We start from the raw sequence: 17331 nt of genomic DNA, 5'->3' as shown, positions 1-17331 counted from the left end.
CCTCAAATATAACATTTAACCCAAATTGCCTGAGTAAACTGTTTAACTGTAAACTGCTCCATTAAATGGGAATTAGCTTTGGATTGAATTATAATTGCAGATTTCCGGGAACAACAACAACAACAACAACAATAATAATAATAATAATAATAACAATAACAATAATCTGTGTCTATATTAATCAATGGCAATATTAATTATTGTAACAAATTAATTATGATTATGAAGTATTAATACTTAACTATAATAATATTATTATTTGATAGTATTTTTAATGTTAATCTTATCAATAATAATAATAATAATAATAATAATAAGAAGAAGAAGAAGAAGAAGAAGAAGAAGAAGAAGAAGAAAATGTGAACTTCACCCACACACACACACAGCTGGATTCGAACCCAGGTCCAACCTCAGCACAGGAACTCACTACCCACACCCAGGTCATAAAGGGAATTTCTGTGTTTGGAAAAGATGGGATCTGTTTATCGTCCAGGAACTTTCCAGCTGAAATGTAATTGTATATTTTATGAAGATGTTTGAATTTGAAAGTTGGTTCCACAAATTAGCCGTGTTTTGTGGTTCTGTCGGTCGTGTAAAAACTCCAAAATCAACTACGAAGAAGTGACACTTGGAAATTTAGGCAAATTATCAATTTGTTGCTTGACATATAAACAAAATGCAATAAATGAATATAATGCTGCCTAATATTTATTAGGATAAAACTAATTTGCTCTATTGTTTGAGGTGCACAGATGCAGGTCACTGCATTCGTTTCTTCATTAACACAAATGCACCTTAAAAATCACAACAGGCTACAATTGTCACATCTGTGATTCTTCTCCTTTGTATCCAGCAAGTTTTGTTTTTTTAATCGTGTAGTTTTTTTGCCGCCTACCATCCGGACACCCTGGGAACAGAAGACTTCAGAAAAGAAAGTGGAGAAGATGTGTGTGTGCGTGTGTGTGTGTGTGAATATCTGCACAGGGTCGATGACAGTATGCGAAAGGCCCAGAAGGTCAATCCAGGGTACAGTGGACCCATCATACTACAGTTCTGTGAAAATGTATTTGTTTCACTTGTAGCTCGCGAGCAAACGTAACAACAAATGTTTCTTTACACTTATGGTTCCGCACTTCAGTAAGTCATTTACACACACACACACACGCACACACTCTCCGAAACCGCTTTGACCAAAACTTTTTCACCGTTTTATATCTGATACTGGGGATCGCAGCTTTTGCCCCTTACACAGTAAATGCAATAATTTAACATCGTTTTGGGGAAAGGCATTAAAACAATATAGCAGCGTGGATTTCTGCAATGAGCCTCGGTCTAATAAAGACAATTTATCCTGATGAGGGTGCGCTCTGGTTGCCTGTGAATAGAAATGAATGGAATTCTATCCATGTAGTGCAGGTTACAGCGGTTCAAGTCCTAGTACAGTACTGGCCTGGGCGCCGGCGGGGGGTATTGGTGTGGTGAGCTGAAACCAAATACAACTCAGCTGTGCTTTTTTGAAAGCTGGTGATTGCGTGTCGTGGTGGACGAGACCTGCCTTTGCAAGCCGTGCCTTCAGGTTATTAGCGTCTAGCGATAATGTTATAAATAAATAGCTGTAAATTGACTTAAAAGTCTTCTTTTTTTTCATGGAAACCCATTAGGAGTGGGTTGGCACAGGCACTTGGACCCCGTCAGGTTTTTTCTCCCTTGCCTTTAGGTTGGAAGTTTTTTGTTTTCCTTTCCTCCGTGGCCAGTTGGCTTACTTACCACTTTAATATTGCAGTTATTGTAGGAATTTAATGTATAACCAATACTGTGTTATGGCTCTGATCCTTTGTTCAGCGTCTGTGTGAAAAGAGTAAAAAGACTATAAACTGAATTGCTGTTTGGGCTTGTTACACATTTCCTGGTTCTTATTCTCCACACTCCTTCTTTGCGCAGGTGTTTTGGAGGTTGGAAGCCTCGATTTGTGGGCGAGGGGTTTGCGAAGCGTTCCGCAAATTAAGTTGTTGTGGCTGTGAACTGTGTTTTTCCTCCTGATCAGGATAATACAGCTTCAGCTGTAGTTGAGGAATCCATAGGCAGCCAGCTGCTGCATTCTAGGGGTCAGTCACTGCAAGCTGAACTTGATTTTCATCTACGTTTCTAAATCATTTACATTTACATTTATTCATTTAGCAGACGCTTTTGCCCAAAGTGACTTACATCTCAGCAAAAGTACAATTTATGCATTGTGCATTTGTGGTATCTGAATTAATGGACAGCACTACATCACAGGGCTAGCTACATTCATTCATTCATTAACGCTCTTCTCCAAAGCAACTCAAAATGTTGTAGAGGAAAATGTTGTAGAATTATTTACGCATTTATACAGCTGGAGGTGGGATACAACCCTGTAAACTTTGGGTCCAAAGGCAGCATCTCTACACCATTACACTACCAACTGTCCATATAGCTAAAAACAGGTATTGAAATATACCTGGATGATGTATTTTATTGCTTACAGCCATCGCATTTTCCTTGGAAGAAAACACTCCACAACGGCCTGTGCAAGATGTGCAAACATATTAAATTTATTTGAAAAAATTGAAGCAAATACAGAAATGCAACAAACTGAACATATTTATTCCTTTGGAAACAATGGAGCTAAGTTAGTCCTTAGCTCGGCACCAGCTGGGGGCTAAAACGCTAACTGATTGCAAGGGAAGACGTTACAATCCTTGGCTGTGCAAAACAAGTCCAAGTTGCCGACGCTAGAAGTCGGCTTACGATATAGAGACAATTGATTGTCTGCTGATCCCCTGCTCTTCCATAGTTTCCAGTTATGAATGAAATGTACAGGATAGGAATGGTCCCACAGGTCACCTAAAAGGAACCCCCCCATCCTTGGAAGGAAGTTCCAAAGGTTCACAAAAAGAAGTGTAAAAACGGTTTTTTGTATAGTAACAACAATGCTGGGTTTTTTTTTAATGTTGCTCATGGGAATAGGTATATATGTGTGTGTGTGTGTGTGTGTGTGTGTGTGTGTATACATATATATATGTCCATCCACTGTCAACAACTGCTTGTCCTGAGTGGGGTCACAGGGAGCCGGAGCCTTACCCGGCAACACAGGGCGTGAGGCTGAAGGGGAAGGAGACACACCGTGGACGAGATGCCATTCTGCTGCAAGGCACCCCAAACAGGGCTCGAACCCCAGACCCATCACACAGCGGGCACCAGCTGAACCCACCACACCACCATGCCCCCGTTGTGTATATATAATATATGCATGCAAAGTGTCGAGTCGGAGCCGACCCATAGCGACCATTCGCATGGTTTCCAAGGCAAGTCAAGGGAGGAACAAAGGTGGGTTGCCAGGTCCTTCCTCTGCATGGTGGGGGAAGCAAACACAGGTAAAAGACAGGGCCGCTGCACACCCCAAGCAAGACTCAAACCCCGGACCTGCCACACAGCAAGGCACCAGTCAAACCTGCTGTGCCACCGCACCCCCCATATAATATATACATCTACACAAATACATATAAATCATGTGTGTATACACAAAGTACACATATATACAAAGTACAAATCCACTACGTGATCTACTGCATAATGACCAATCAATTGACATGAGGGATAAACAGAATTAACACACTAAGGGCGATCATTTACCAGTGGTATCTCTGTTCTCAGAATGTTTCTACACACCTGAACTAGTGACACACACCACATTAGCTACCATGTATAATGAGCTATTGCACTAACAACCACGGCGCAGTCACTCAGCAGTTACTGATGCACAGAAGGAGTTGTAGTCATCTCTTCCCGTGTGTGGAGCTGCTGTGGACAGAGGGCTTCCGGGGTAGCCACGACCTTTCCGCACCAATTTGGGGGGGTCACATAGTGTGTTATGGCGGGGACTGTGGCCTTGAAACAAAGTGCTCTTCTTTACAAAGGGTTCTCCATTTATGAGAGCTGTGCTGCAGAAAAACTGGTTTCTAATTTTGTGCAAACTAATGTTCCCATCGAAAATACTGCTGTAGTAAATGCTACAGATGAGTTCTGCTCGCGCAATGTTGACCTTACTTATCCCCTGCAGATGCAAATGAAATACGAGATACATTCCGTAGATCATCTATCGCATCCCTCCATGAACATGAGGATTTCACAGCAGCGGTACGTCATCTTCAGTGTTTTGGGGCTTATTTTCTCAGCACTGTGACGGATCGTACGCAACGTGTCTCCTTCAAATTCAATGGTCTCTTTATTTGTGGTGTTAACTTTGTTCTTCCTGCACGCTTTCAGTTGCGGCCACTCCTTTTGCTCTTAGCGAGACGCTTTAGCCATCTGGGCGTATAAAGTGCAGGCAAACATAAGAGCACAAACAACAGTGCTGTGGTGACACAACTCAGCCATAGTACAGCACGCTGCAGACTAAAGCTGACACGACCGAACCGCAGCGCTCCAGGCGTTTCGGCATCTCCAATTCGCCAACGCTCCAATGCGCTTGAGCTACTTCGCTTCAGCCAGCCAATGGCGAACTTATGCAATTCGTATTATTTTGACTGGCACCACACAATTTAAACAAAGATAAAGTTTAGCGTCTTTCTTTCTTTCTTTCTTTGTGTAGCTTGAACCTGTGTAAAACATGAACCCGCTGAAGTGATCAGGGTTCCAACTCACACCTGTGTCTCCTCTCGGTCACTGTTGCTGACCCATCAAGACCACGTAGCTACAACGTCCCTCTCCCTGTTGAGCACCATCCATGAGCTGGATGAGCACCTCACAGCGACAGCCACAGGGCTGCCACTTCTGTCGCCTCTTTACCACAGTACAGCATCTGCCAGTTTAGAGAAATGTTTAACATACCAGACCAAAGTGTCATGACATCACCCGTCCGAGTAGGAATGTGTCTCCTAAAAACCTACAGCCACCTGGATGGGCATGTATGGCTAATTCCTTAAGCACTCGCGTTTACACACATAGGGACAGAAAAAAGCTAAACATTAGAAAACAAGGTCTCAAGGGCATTTTTTGGAGACAGCTGCTGCCCTGATGTCCTTCTCAAAGTGGCTCAATCAGTGCAACGGACTCTTCTGCTAATGCAGTCCTAGATAACTGTACTCCTCACTACGAAGACTAGTCAGAGGTCCAAGGGAGAATTTTCAAATATCTGACACATGGCAGGAAGAATTAGGAGTATTTCTGTGACAGCAGCAAAATTGGCTGAAAGACGCTATTCAGGGGCGTTGGGAGATTAGCGGTCCAACGGAAGACCCCACACCGCCACCGTCCCAGCTCTTCTGCTCATGCGATGGAGACCAGGTTGAGCGTAACCTCGCCCAGTGGAGACTGACCGGTCATTTCTTGAATGAAGGCTAGCGAGTCCTTGACGGACTGAGCTTCCTGGACTCTCTGGGTGGCCCAGGGAAGTGAAATCTGAGGGGAGGGAAAGAAATGAGAGATGAGGAAATTGTTGTCTTCGCCGGTAACACGGGTTGAGACCCGCTGCTCTTCAGACTGAATGCAAGCAGCCCAAGCAACAAAAAAATATTCCCAGTAATATTTGGTACAGCTATATACAAATGTTGGGGAGACGGAGACTCAATAAACTTGCTTGAACTTTGGAGGTGGCAGCACTCCAACTCCTTCTAGTAACACTAATGCTATACAGTGTATTAATAATGACAGGTATTCATTGCCATGTTCATACATCCCAATACATACTGACACAGATAAGGCTAAGTGCTTCCCTCTACGGAACAGCAGCAGCGCCAGCAAGCACCTGCACAGTGATGAGTTTGCTGGCAAGGTCATCTGATTCTGACAGCTCTTCTCCAAAGCACAGGGTCACCCCACACTGCGGTGACGGGCCTCCGTTGTGGCTGAACTCGTCCAGTTCTGCAAACACGCACGCATTTTCATCTTCAGCATCATTGTTATTTAACAGGAACAAAAAGAGTACAGCAGCAGAGTATCCTGCAGGAGGATCAATGACAAGGCAGCAATGTGGCTTCTAGGAATCCCACAGTAGAGCACGGTTAAGAGTGCGTGCCCGCCAACCCTTACCCTGCTGGAAGGTCTGTCTGTTGAAAAGCATCACTGGGCGACTGGTGCGCTCAAGCTTGTGGGGGCCGGGCTCAGATGTGTGCGGTCCTGTCCAGAACACCCGGCCCTGGCAGTAGCGTTGGGCGTAGATGCCCACGTTGGTGGACGCTAGTAACACGCCCTTCTCCATGTAGGGCAGCAAGGCGGAGAATGCCGGCCGGTTAGGGAGGGAGGCAGGGGGCTCTGGAAGTGAGATACGCTCTGTGCCCGTGCCTCCTACTCCCAAAGAGGAGAGCGGCGGGGGGCTGGGAGACGAAGAGTAGTAGGCGATCCGTACATCGTTCCCGAAAATGTCTCGCTTCAAGACCTCCTGGCCCAAATAGTGGATGGAGACAGTAAGAGATGGAAGGTCTGCAATACATCAAAACAACAAACAATATGGAGCGCATCATCACATGCTTCAGTGGAACTGAAGTGAATATGTATCGGCATGAATAAGTTAGGCAGAGGAACATGGTAAAAACACCAGTTGACTCACTGGCAACAACATTAATTCTGTCATCGCATATTATTGTCATTACCTCCAGGAGGAGGGATGGTCTCGATCATGAAGTTCAACTGGATCTCATTGACCGCTACAGAAAGAGAGTGAGTTTTAGCAGCATGTTCACTGACCACATGCTACTGGCTAAAACTGTCTGCACGAGGTGGTATCCTGGACCAGACAAGAAAAGACATTTTGTGTCTGATTGCCAGTGTACAGCTCCAAAACGCCAAACACGAAAACCAGATTTATTCTGCACATGTACCTCAAGTTTTCCACAAGGTCCTCAAGTTACGAGATACGCAGCTCACGCCCACCTGTGCCCAGGACGCCCGTCCCATTAACCTTATTATTATACTACTCTGGAGTCCCATTGTGTGGTCATAACACGAGATGCTGAGCGCTCCTTCTGTTGCATGACAATGGCGGCTCCTTTCACTGCCACAAGACACACACGTTGTTGGGGTCTCAGTGTTTGGTTGCCTAGCAGCAACTGTTTACAAAACTTTTCATTTCTGATTCCGTTCAAGCTAATTTTTCTTTAAAATGGACAGCAAGCAAAAAAATTAGCATTCATTATACAGGACAGTATTTGCTACAGTATTCATAAATTACCTGATCTATATTTTATTGTATAATTACTGTACTGTACTTATATTATTAGTTTACATTAGTATTTTGGTAGCACAAATACTGTGTTAAATTAGTGAAAAAATATAACACAACCCTATTAGACAACATAGAAGTCATGCGTATTATCTCTTTATATATATCCTTATGGTTTAATCAAAACGACTTGTGATGAGGTCATCGGATCATAAGTGGAGGAACACCAGCTTAGCTCAACCATATAATGACAATAATAGAGCTACTTGAGGTGTTTAGATACTGTGTTTACATATTTTGTTAATGTACAGCCATCCAGTTTCTGGATCCCAAAGACATTAACGTTAAATGAGGATAAATTAACAGGGTTAACATTTCATACGTAACTTTTTACATATTTAAATAAAGCAGGGATCACGTCTCATGTGCATCATCTCTTCTCATGTGCTGAAAAAGGTTTTTCAGAAGAATTCAAGCGAATGTTCCTGTAAGCAAAGCCAAAAATATCTCCCAAAACTATATGGGATCCCCTTTCACTTAACTTTCTTAGTTACAGTGTGCTCACACTGCATGGGCACCAACTGTGAGTCATTCGTGGAGAGAAGGTGAGAGTGGCTCGTGATGCCAAGTAAGATATGAAAGAGTGATACTTCCTGGCGAATACGTAAAACATGCGACTTTATTACGGCACATTTCTGCTGGCCTGAGATGCTCTGCTCTGCTCTGCTCTGCTCCAACATAACTCTCCTTCCACTGAAAAAACCCCAGGGGGTCTTCGTGAAACTGAGACATTTTAGTTTTCCTATGAGGTTCTGGGCACATCTTATGGTTTTTGTGTTCGCTTTGAAAATATACACCAGAGGCTATAAATATTATTTTATATTATACAGTACATTATTATTACAAAGGATTGAGAAATAAAAATATAGGATGCAGGAGTGAACAGAGAAAGAACAAGATGTAAATCACTTACGGCCCAAATTTTTCAAAACAGCAACCGATTCGCTGTCGTTGTTGGTCTGGAGATTCAAGCTGTCCTCTGTTGGCATCTGCTGGACACACTGACAGTTACGATTATTGCACTTTTGTGACTGACGCTTTTACTCCATGTAGCTCACAACGTTACTATACGCATAATGTGTTGAAATGTGATTAAAAATGCACATTTTGTACTTCCATAACATACCGGGAGTTACGCAAGTACTGGAGAAGCAATTCACAAAACAGCCCAGTGAGCAGGAGAAAGGGTAAGAATCGCTGCTGAGGTTCAGAGTTCAGCAACGGGGCGTCGTGTGAGGAGCACAAGTGGCTCAAGAGAGAAAAATTTAAGGCTGAAGTCATAAAGGGACAAAGGTCTGTGTCATAAGGTCGTCAGCGCCCATTCTTTGCATAACTGTGTGCTCAGCAGCTCCCTACACTGACTACACTAAGACTTTCAGCACGGGATGGAGACCAATGTACGACTAGCCCGACCACTTGCACATCCGTGGGTTCGAGAAGCTGCAGCCCTCTTCACAAGGACTGGGATACAGTCTGTATGTGTTCACACTTCAGCAGAAACCTCCAAACACACCGAAGCCATAACCCCAGTCACGCGGATACATAAATCCTGCTTCACATGCGCAGGATCTGCCCTTATCTCACAACACACTCCACACACCTCACGGTCCAGGCTGTGGTCACGGCCCATCTGGACTGCTGTACCTCTCTCCTTTCTGGCCTTCCTGGCCTCTGCTGAACGCTGCTGCACTAGTTGTGTTTGACCTGTCGAAACACTGCCATGTATCTCTCACACCTCCTCTGACCTCCATAGGCTTCCTATTGGTGTCCAAATCCAGTTCAAGACTTGAGTTAGAGACTACTAGAGCAACCAGACTCTCATGCGCCCCCACTTCTGACTGCTTTATGGTCCTACACATAAGAGGTAAACATCAAAAGCACAGAGGTTCTCAGTTCTGACTCCAATGTGGTGGACTGAGCTCCCTCTATCACTCAGAGCTACTGAATCCCTCTCAAAACCAAAGAAGGGTCTCAAAACACAGCGCCTTCAGACTCAAGAAGTCTCTCCTGATTTCTTCCATAATCTTCTACCAGATTATATGTCGAGAAAAAGTACTCTATATTCTGAATTCTATGTTCCATATTCAATTCTACAGTATATGCAGTTACTGACTGTACTAACTGGGACCAACAAACCTTACTTGAAGAATCACAAATCTGCATCAGTACCTTCCCACGGGTAGACGAAACAGTAAGTGGATCAATGTCGATATAAAACCTACCAAGGTGATCGGCTGTAAGGGGACACTTGTGATGTCACTCGTCACTTTCATGTGTTTAGCCTCTTCTATTTCATTTTCTTCCTCTTTGTCCGACTGAGTTCTGCATCTTTTCTTCTTGCTCTGTTTTTGTCCAGTCCTCCCTTGACTTTGAACCACTCCTGTAAGAAAAACAAAAGAGATTTTATACACATTTAGAACATTGTGTTTAGAACTAATGTATATTTATTTAGCAAAAACAATTCTCTGTGCCATCTAGCATCGGTTCACGTTTAGTGCTCAACGTGTACTATGTACCTCTTCCGTTATCATCACCGGGGTCGAGGACTGTAAAAACTGTTCCATTTACAAGAACTCCAGGTGACAGAGTAAATTCTACCGATCTGTGTTCTTCACCACAGCTGAGAAAGGAAACGGAGCCTTGGCACTGCCTCACTTTTCCAGTGTCCAGTGTAGTGTCCCACACTACATGTATTCATTTAGCTGGTGCTTTTCTCCAAAGCGACGTACATCTCATATATTTCAAAACCCTTTGACAATGTGCCTGTATTTCCCGTCACCACTGGGTTTTTGCCATGATACAGTACATTTACAGTCCCCCTCACCATTTCAGAAAGGTGTGGTCATTAAATCATAAGACATATGACCAGCAGGTTGAAAGGGCCACTTCTGTATTTGGTTGTACACTTTTATTACCGCGCTACTGTTGTTTCATTTACTCTTATTTATTCATTATCTGACACATTTCTCCAAAGCAATTTACAGTGTTAATCTGCTTACAATTATTTACCTAGCTGGGTAATTGTACAGGAGCAATTCAGGGTAAGGGTACAGCTGGAGGTAAGACTCCAACCTGCGACCTTTGGATCCAAAAGCACCAGTTCTAACCACTATGCTACCAGCTACCTGTTACAAGCTAGAATATGAAATATTTCATATGAAACACCTCCTTAAAATAACAGTCTAAGAACTAAGTTACTCACCAGTATGGGAGCAGATACTAAATGTATAAAAAAGTGATGAAACTTTTTTTAATTGAGTCTCTCCAACATTTCAAAACATGTTCACATTCAGATTATTCACAATACTTAAATGAATGCACCAAACCCTGTGTTTCTGGGTGCGGTCCATATTTCGCCATGAGTAATTACCATATTTACCACAGTACGAGTTGCCCAAAAAAAAATACAAGTGACTTGACCCACTGAACAAAATCAGTGTTAACTGTCAAAGAAGGGAAAACTACATACATTAACCACAGGAACATGAAATTTTTCAAAATAAACTTGTTAAAAACTGTCATTTTATTTTGCCATTCTAGAATTAACACGGGGCGCAGCGGGTTTGGCCGGGTCCTACTCTCTGGCGGGTCTGGGGTTCAAGGGGTGCCTTGCGATGGACTGGTGCCCTGTCCTGGGTGTGTCCCCTCCCCCTCCAGCCTTACGCCCTGTGTTGCCAGGTTAGGCTCCGGCTCGCTGCGACCCCGCTTGGGACCAGCAACTTCAGCCAATGTGTGTGTGTGTGTGTGTGTGTGTCTGTGTGTGTGTGTGTGTGTGTGTGTGCGTGCAGAATTAACAGTAAAACCTGTTGCATTTGCCATGTAGATGTGCTGGTATTTACATCCTAATTTCCAGAGAGACATTAAAAGGAAAAACCTCTGGAGACATTCACCTTAGAGATGACAAGCAGATTCTCCACCTCCAAGAACTGTACTCGTCTAGAGTGCGTAAAAGGGCTGGCAAACTCATTCTAGACCCTCACATCCAGGCCACTTCCTCTTCGAACCTTTGCCATCTGGTCAGCACTACAGAGCACTGAGCACCAGGACAGCCAGGCACAAGAAAAGTTTCTTTCCTCAGGCCATCTACCTCATGAACAGCTAAATGTCCCCAAGGGAGTAAACTGGTGCAATACACAACGTTATTTATAATTATATCTATTTATCACATTATATCTCTTACCTACATTCCCTTGCACATACCTGTACATACATATAATGTCTAGTGCCTCTTTTGTATATGGTGTACTTTATATTTTAGAGATATATATATAATATATATATATATTGGGGGGGTGCGGTGGCGCAGTGGGTTGGACCACAGTCCTGCTCTCCGGTGGGTCTGGGATTCGAGTCCCGGTTGGGGTGCCTTACGACGGACTGGCATCCCGTCCTGGGTGTGTCCCCTCCCCCCTCTGGCCTTACGCCCTGTGTTACCGGGTAGGCTCCGGTTCCCCGCAACCCCGTTTGGGACAAGCGGTTCTGAAAATGTGTGTGTGTGTGTGTGTATAATATATATATATTTTTTATCTTATTCACTTAATCTATTTTTTATTATCTGTGTCTTGTCACTGCCATTCTGTCTGTGCTGTGGAAGTTTTGTCACCAAAACAAATTCCTTGTATGTGTAAATATACGTGGCAATAAAGCTCATTCTGATTCTGATTCTGATTCAGACAGAGACTGTCATTCCTTCCTACCTTTTTAAACACACTGGTACTGTAATCTGGATTTTTACAAGTTAAAATAGCTCTCAGTTCTGTTCAATATTTTCATGTCCTACCATGTGTTCATAGCACTTGTAAATTTACCCTGTAACTAAAAAACCTGATACTCGTATGTTACTGTAATTACGGTAGTTGTAAAGTCACATGTTTTTCTGACTGAGTTGCCCCCAGGGGGATGTGGGGGAGTGTCTGCACTCAACTCTAACCCTGCACAAAGCAAACAAACTAAACTAAACCAAGTGGTCCTGTGAGAAGAATCAATGTTTTGACGCAGGTTCAGTATCCTTATGTGACTCTTCGACAACAGGATCCAGCAGAAACGCTCTTCTGGTCACATCCTCCCGCCAAAACAAACTGAAACACACACGTTAGCAACCGACCTTGAGAGATAAGGCAGACAAAGAGACGAGGACTGATGGAAAAAGTGCCGAGTGCCTGGACCAGCAGCACATCCGGCTACTGCCAAAGTTTCCGGTGTCTTTGGGAGATCTCACTCATCCCTGGGATGGTTGGGGGGGAAAGGCCCAAAAAAGCTGTATTTTCTCTTTACTGCCCCATTTCCACTTCCATTTCCTTCAAATGCCACAGCACGTTCAGCACCGTTGTAAGAAACATGCAGGTATTTCCCGAAAACGTACATAACGTGGACACGAATTAAAGGATCAAAACGCTGATTTTAAAGCATCAATTAGCTCAGCAGACGATACGTTGGGACAGGTGTCACCGCAGGCTCTCAAGTTCTGTTTGCTGCATGCCGCTACCGAGGCTTCCTTGTTTCCGTGAAACATTGTTGCATGAGTCAAAGTTTCATAACATGACACAAAGACAATATTGTACACAAATCAGGGAGGGAGAGAGAGTGTGTGTGTATGTGTGTGTGTCTGTGTGTGTGGGTGTGTTTGGGTGGTGATTCATTTCTCCCACTCAAAGGTGCAGTAAAACATCACAATATGAATCACAAGTTATTCTTGGGAACATCTCAGCTGCGCACTTTGACACATTTACTGTGGGAACGTGGTAAAATAGAAGTTTACCGGACTGGTGGTACACACAGCCACCCAAGAAACCTTTAACAAAAATGTTGACCTCTTCGCAACTACACTCCTGTTATATCACAACCCAAACTCCTTTCTTGATATTATGATACAGACTATCTAATCTTAAGTATTTAGCAAATAATATTTAATAATAATAACACAATGCTGTATTCTACCACTGCGGTCGACACCTGAAAGTCCCTCTGTAAATATGGATGACTGCAGGGTTTAAATCCCTCCCACCTTAAAAACTCACATTTGACTTACACAACAACTCCAGTGAATTCTGGAATACCTGGACACCCTTCTGGAAGATACTAGAAAGTGTTACGTAATCCCACCTGTGATACCTTGTAACCTTTGACCCCAAGCCCTCACTCTATGTACTGTTTGCATATCTGCTTTTTCTCTGTGTTCTCTCACCCTTTTTGCTATTTTGATGCTGTGCTGTCCATAAAACCAATTTTAAAAATTACACAAAAAAAGAACAAAGAATCATGACCACAACAAAGTCAGCAGGATGTTCCACACGATGTGCTGACGGGGGCTGGTAAACTGTGCTGTTAAACTGGTCAGGCATCGAGAGCCACACGCACCCAAAATGAGGAAGACTTAATGCATAAGCGGTTTCAGATTGCTACCACAGGAAGGGGAGATGCCGCAGTTTCTGCTGCTTTGAACTCGACACACACCCCTCGTGCCATTGCCCTACAAGCCGCGGTGACATTCCCGGTTACCGTTTGATCGACGTAATCGCCTCTTCAGGGAGTCGCACACACTGTGTGCTGCATGTAAAAGTGGATCTACAGCATGAGAGCGTGTCTACAACCGGAGTTGCTTGTGTGTGACCGTTGCTGTGGGATCCTGTATGTGCACATGTGTGTGTCTGTGTGTGTGTATGTGCTGTGTGTGTGTATGTGTGTGTCCTTACATTTGTGTACAAATGGGTCACTCCAGGGTTTAGACTATGTCACATGCAGAAGAGATGCTTGAATGGAGGTGACTTGGACATGTTTATCCGCTTGTGTGTGTGTGTGTGTGTGTGTGTGTGTGTGTGTGTGTGTGTGTGTGTGTGTGTGTGGAGGACCCACTAATTGTCTGACTGTCCAGGACCAATATTGGTAAACATAATTTTCTTATAATTTCTTTGAATTTCTGTAGTTACACACGGAGTAGTTGCGTGATGGACCAGGAGACAATAAATAAAGGTAAATATTGACCAAATGTAAATCAAACTCCATCATCATAATAAACTGTGACATCACTTGGTTATTTGCATTTGTTACAAAATTGCTTTCTTAAGAAAAAGTATCCAGATTTGTCAAAAATAAAGCAAAACAGCCCCAATTATTATTATTATTATTATTATTATTATTATTATTGTTGTTGTTGTTGTTATTTGTGGTGTTTATGTATGTTGTGTGGTCACTATGACTTTTTGGTATACACATAGTTTGCAAGTGTCCATATTTGTTCAGGGGCTTATTTGTTACAAAAGTAAACCTTCACCTGTGGGCTTTTGGTTCTACCCTCCAAGAGCCATACTCTATTACACAATTGTTTTGTGTGAAGTCTAACAATAAAACCTGAAATACGCCATTGCAGACACTTCCTGAAAGAGTCATTAAGCTTATAAAGGATTCACTTGTAACTTGGAGAAAAACCTCACATTTGTACAAAGCTTTACTCTAAGATGACATACAACATTAAGTTACACTGGTCCTACAGCTGGGGAATTTTACCAGAACTATTTTGGGCAAGTACCTTGCTTAAGGGTACTCTAGCTGAAAATGGGATTCAAACCCACAACTTCTGGGTGCAAAGGCAGTAGCTCTAACCTCTACACTACCAGCTTCCCACATACCTGCTAAATACCAGATCGAGGCCTAGTGACACAAACACAGGTTGAACACCCCTATATACCGTGAATGCTTGTGCGTATGTCTCACCTTGCTCTGATATTGGCACCAAGCGATAGACCTTGTAGGGCTCGGAGATGTCCAGCTGCGACCTCTCGGTGACCTCTCTGAACTCAGGACTCTTGTTGAGGGCGCAACGGAGCCTGGTTTTCCAGGAGGCGGGGTCAGAGCGTCCCGTCTCCGACAGCTTTCCCTTAAACTCCGCCCAAGCCTGCCGGCAGGAGGTCAGAAGGACTGAGGTCAGCAACGCAACACACTTCGGTGTGTGCGCCGGTGGACACTGGTATACTGATCACATGTTATTTTGATTTCCCAGCATGGACACCTTGAAGATGGCGGCATCTTCGTCGCTGCGGAAGTCCTGCTTGCCGGCGTGTTTCCAGGGGATCCGGAACATGGTCTTGGCAGCATCGTCCCACATGAGACCCGGGTACTGTCCGCTGTTGACCTGCATTGGAGTCCACAACACGGCGTGAGGGAAGCTGTCAGCACACACTCCTAAGGTGTGTATTGCCTGTACCTCTGAGCAGGTAAGCAGAAATTAGCACCTTGGACAGTGCCGTTTCGGGAATGGAAAGGAAGGTGCGAAAAATGGGTTTTATTATTAGCCTAGAACTTGTCCTCAGCACCTTTACAGTGATTTCCAGTACAAGTTAAGCTACTTAGAATTATTTACCATGCATACACAGCTGGGTGACTTTACTGGAGCAATAAGGGTCAGTACCTTGATCAAGATATTACAGCAAGAGGTGGAATTTGAACCGGCAACCCTCAGACTGCAAGGAGAGGGGGGCCCTGACCGAGGGTCAAATAAACATATTATTATTATTATTATTATTTCTAACTGCACGCGCTAGGAAAGCCCCCCCAGCCCTCCAGCCGTGCGGATCGTCATCGTGAGCGGCAGAGCGGGTGCGCGCGCCGGGCCACGGATGCCCGGCGCGCGGACCCTCGCTCCGGTGACGTCACTGGGCACGCGGCGGCACCGGTACCTGCTCCACCATCCACGCGCGCAGCTTGCGCGTGGAACGCATCCTCCCCGGAGTGGCCATGGTTGGGAAGCAGCAAAAAAAGACAGACTGAAAACAAAACACAATAAATCAAAAACACAAACAAGGAATTAATAAGGCAGCGACACACGGCCGGATAAGAAAACAAGCGGACGTCGTTGGCGACAGTTTAGTTTTGGCAGGAGTTGTTGTACGACGTAAAATGGTGTAAGGACGTTTTATCAGCACGTCGCACACTGCGCCCTTCCCGGCGATAAATGTGTGTGTGTGTGTGTATCTGTGTCTGTGTGAGGAAAATGACACAAAAAGGAAACACAAACAGCCCGCAGTTCGCTCGGTGCCAGACAGTGTTCGCCATCACTTCAGGACAGTGAGTAATAGTCCTGCTGCATCCTACACAAAAACACGGGTCGATAAATAAGAAACAAAAAAGGAAAAGAAAAAAACTTTCTCTGGTTGGTGTGAATAAAAATAAATTACTGACTGAAACTGAACGAGATCGAAATCTGCGACTCCGGCCAAACCACGGACGGTTTTGACAAAACTAGTCAGAATCAGACAGTCTGCAGCAGGCATAATTAATTATTCTCTGCACTTTGCTTTGCCACAAGTTTTCCGCAGCTTCGTTTAAACTTTAAGCTCGTTTTAATAATGTACATTCGTGCTTCGCGTGGAATGAGGAGTCTAATACAACAGAAGGAATGTGTCGCTTACCTAATGTGGGGATTTCACGTAGGTTCCGTGTTCAGCCTCGTCCAGTGAACTGTATAGGTAGGCAGGCAGTCTCTCTCTCTCTCTGTGCGTGTGTGTGTGTGTATGCGCGCCACCCCCTCCTGACCCCGAGTCACACACCCTCCTCTTTGTGCTCCGAGCAGCATGATCGGTTTCCAAAAAATCACGTGACCTCGGGGAACCCTTTCTGCGCATGCCTGGCCTGGCCGATAGGTGGCGACAAACTGCGCAAAAAGAGCTCTGTCTGGAACACGATAAACGGAAGTGGACATTCATGCCCCCCCAACAGCAGAAAAAAATACACACACACACACATTTTCTGAACCGCTTGTCCCATACGGGTTCGCGGGGAACCGGAGCCTACCCGGCAACACAGGGCAGAAGGCCGGAGGGGGAGGGGACACACCCAGGACGGGACGTCAGTCCGTCGCAAGGCACCCCAAGCGGGACTCGAACCCCAGACCTACTGGAGAGTAGGACCCGGTCCAACCCACTGTAAAAAAAAAAAATTATAATACACGTGGACCGACATATTTCACAAATGCGCTGCGGAATGTAGCATGCAGAGTCAAAGTCCCTTCCTTATATCCCCCTATACTGTGAATTGCACTGTACCGGCCTACATTCTTACATCCCGTTTTGTTTTTCGTTTATAATATACACAGCGGG

At 44.4% G+C, this 17331-nt stretch overlaps 1 protein-coding gene across 3 annotated transcripts; it reads right to left on the bottom strand.

Annotated features, from left to right (window-relative positions):
* Positions 1-3497: 3497 nt before the first annotated feature.
* Positions 3498-16797, bottom strand: irf9 (interferon regulatory factor 9). Of its 3 annotated transcripts, none has more exons than XM_018741356.2 (10): positions 16645-16793; positions 15913-15999; positions 15246-15368; positions 14951-15131; positions 9463-9620; positions 8154-8241; positions 6612-6665; positions 6052-6441; positions 5768-5883; positions 3498-5421 (listed from the first exon to the last, which is right to left on the bottom strand). In XM_018741356.2, exons 2-10 carry the CDS (start codon positions 15970-15972, stop codon positions 5290-5292), a joined length of 1302 nt encoding a protein of 433 aa, XP_018596872.1. In that variant the 5' UTR covers positions 15973-15999; positions 16645-16793; the 3' UTR covers positions 3498-5289. The 3 variants fall into 3 exon arrangements, with proteins under 3 accessions (XP_018596872.1, XP_018596873.1, XP_018596875.1); XM_018741357.2 differs by having other exon boundaries at positions 8154-8229; positions 16645-16790; XM_018741359.2 differs by lacking the exon at positions 6612-6665 and having other exon boundaries at positions 16645-16797.
* Positions 16798-17331: the final 534 nt, after the last annotated feature.

Source organism: Scleropages formosus, chromosome 19 (assembly GCF_900964775.1).
Source record: "Scleropages formosus chromosome 19, fSclFor1.1, whole genome shotgun sequence".
NCBI classification, from domain to species: domain Eukaryota; kingdom Metazoa; phylum Chordata; class Actinopteri; order Osteoglossiformes; family Osteoglossidae; genus Scleropages; species Scleropages formosus.
Note: the sequence above shows the minus strand (reverse complement) of the source record. Positions and strands in the feature narration are given on the sequence as shown.

Bases quoted from the DNA above. Each gene is read 5' to 3' on its own strand.
- irf9 (XM_018741356.2), bottom strand. From the start codon at position 15,972: ATGGCCACTCCGGGGAGGATGCGTTCCACGCGCAAGCTGCGCGCGTGG. The intron at 15,132-15,245 runs GTGTCCATGCTG...TCCTGCCGGCAG, and splicing joins AAGATGCCGCCATCTTCAAG to GCTTGGGCGGAGTTTAAGGG. The intron at 5,422-5,767 runs GTGCTTGCTGGC...CCCTCCCCTCAG, and splicing joins GCAAACTCATCACTGTGCAG to ATTTCACTTCCCTGGGCCAC.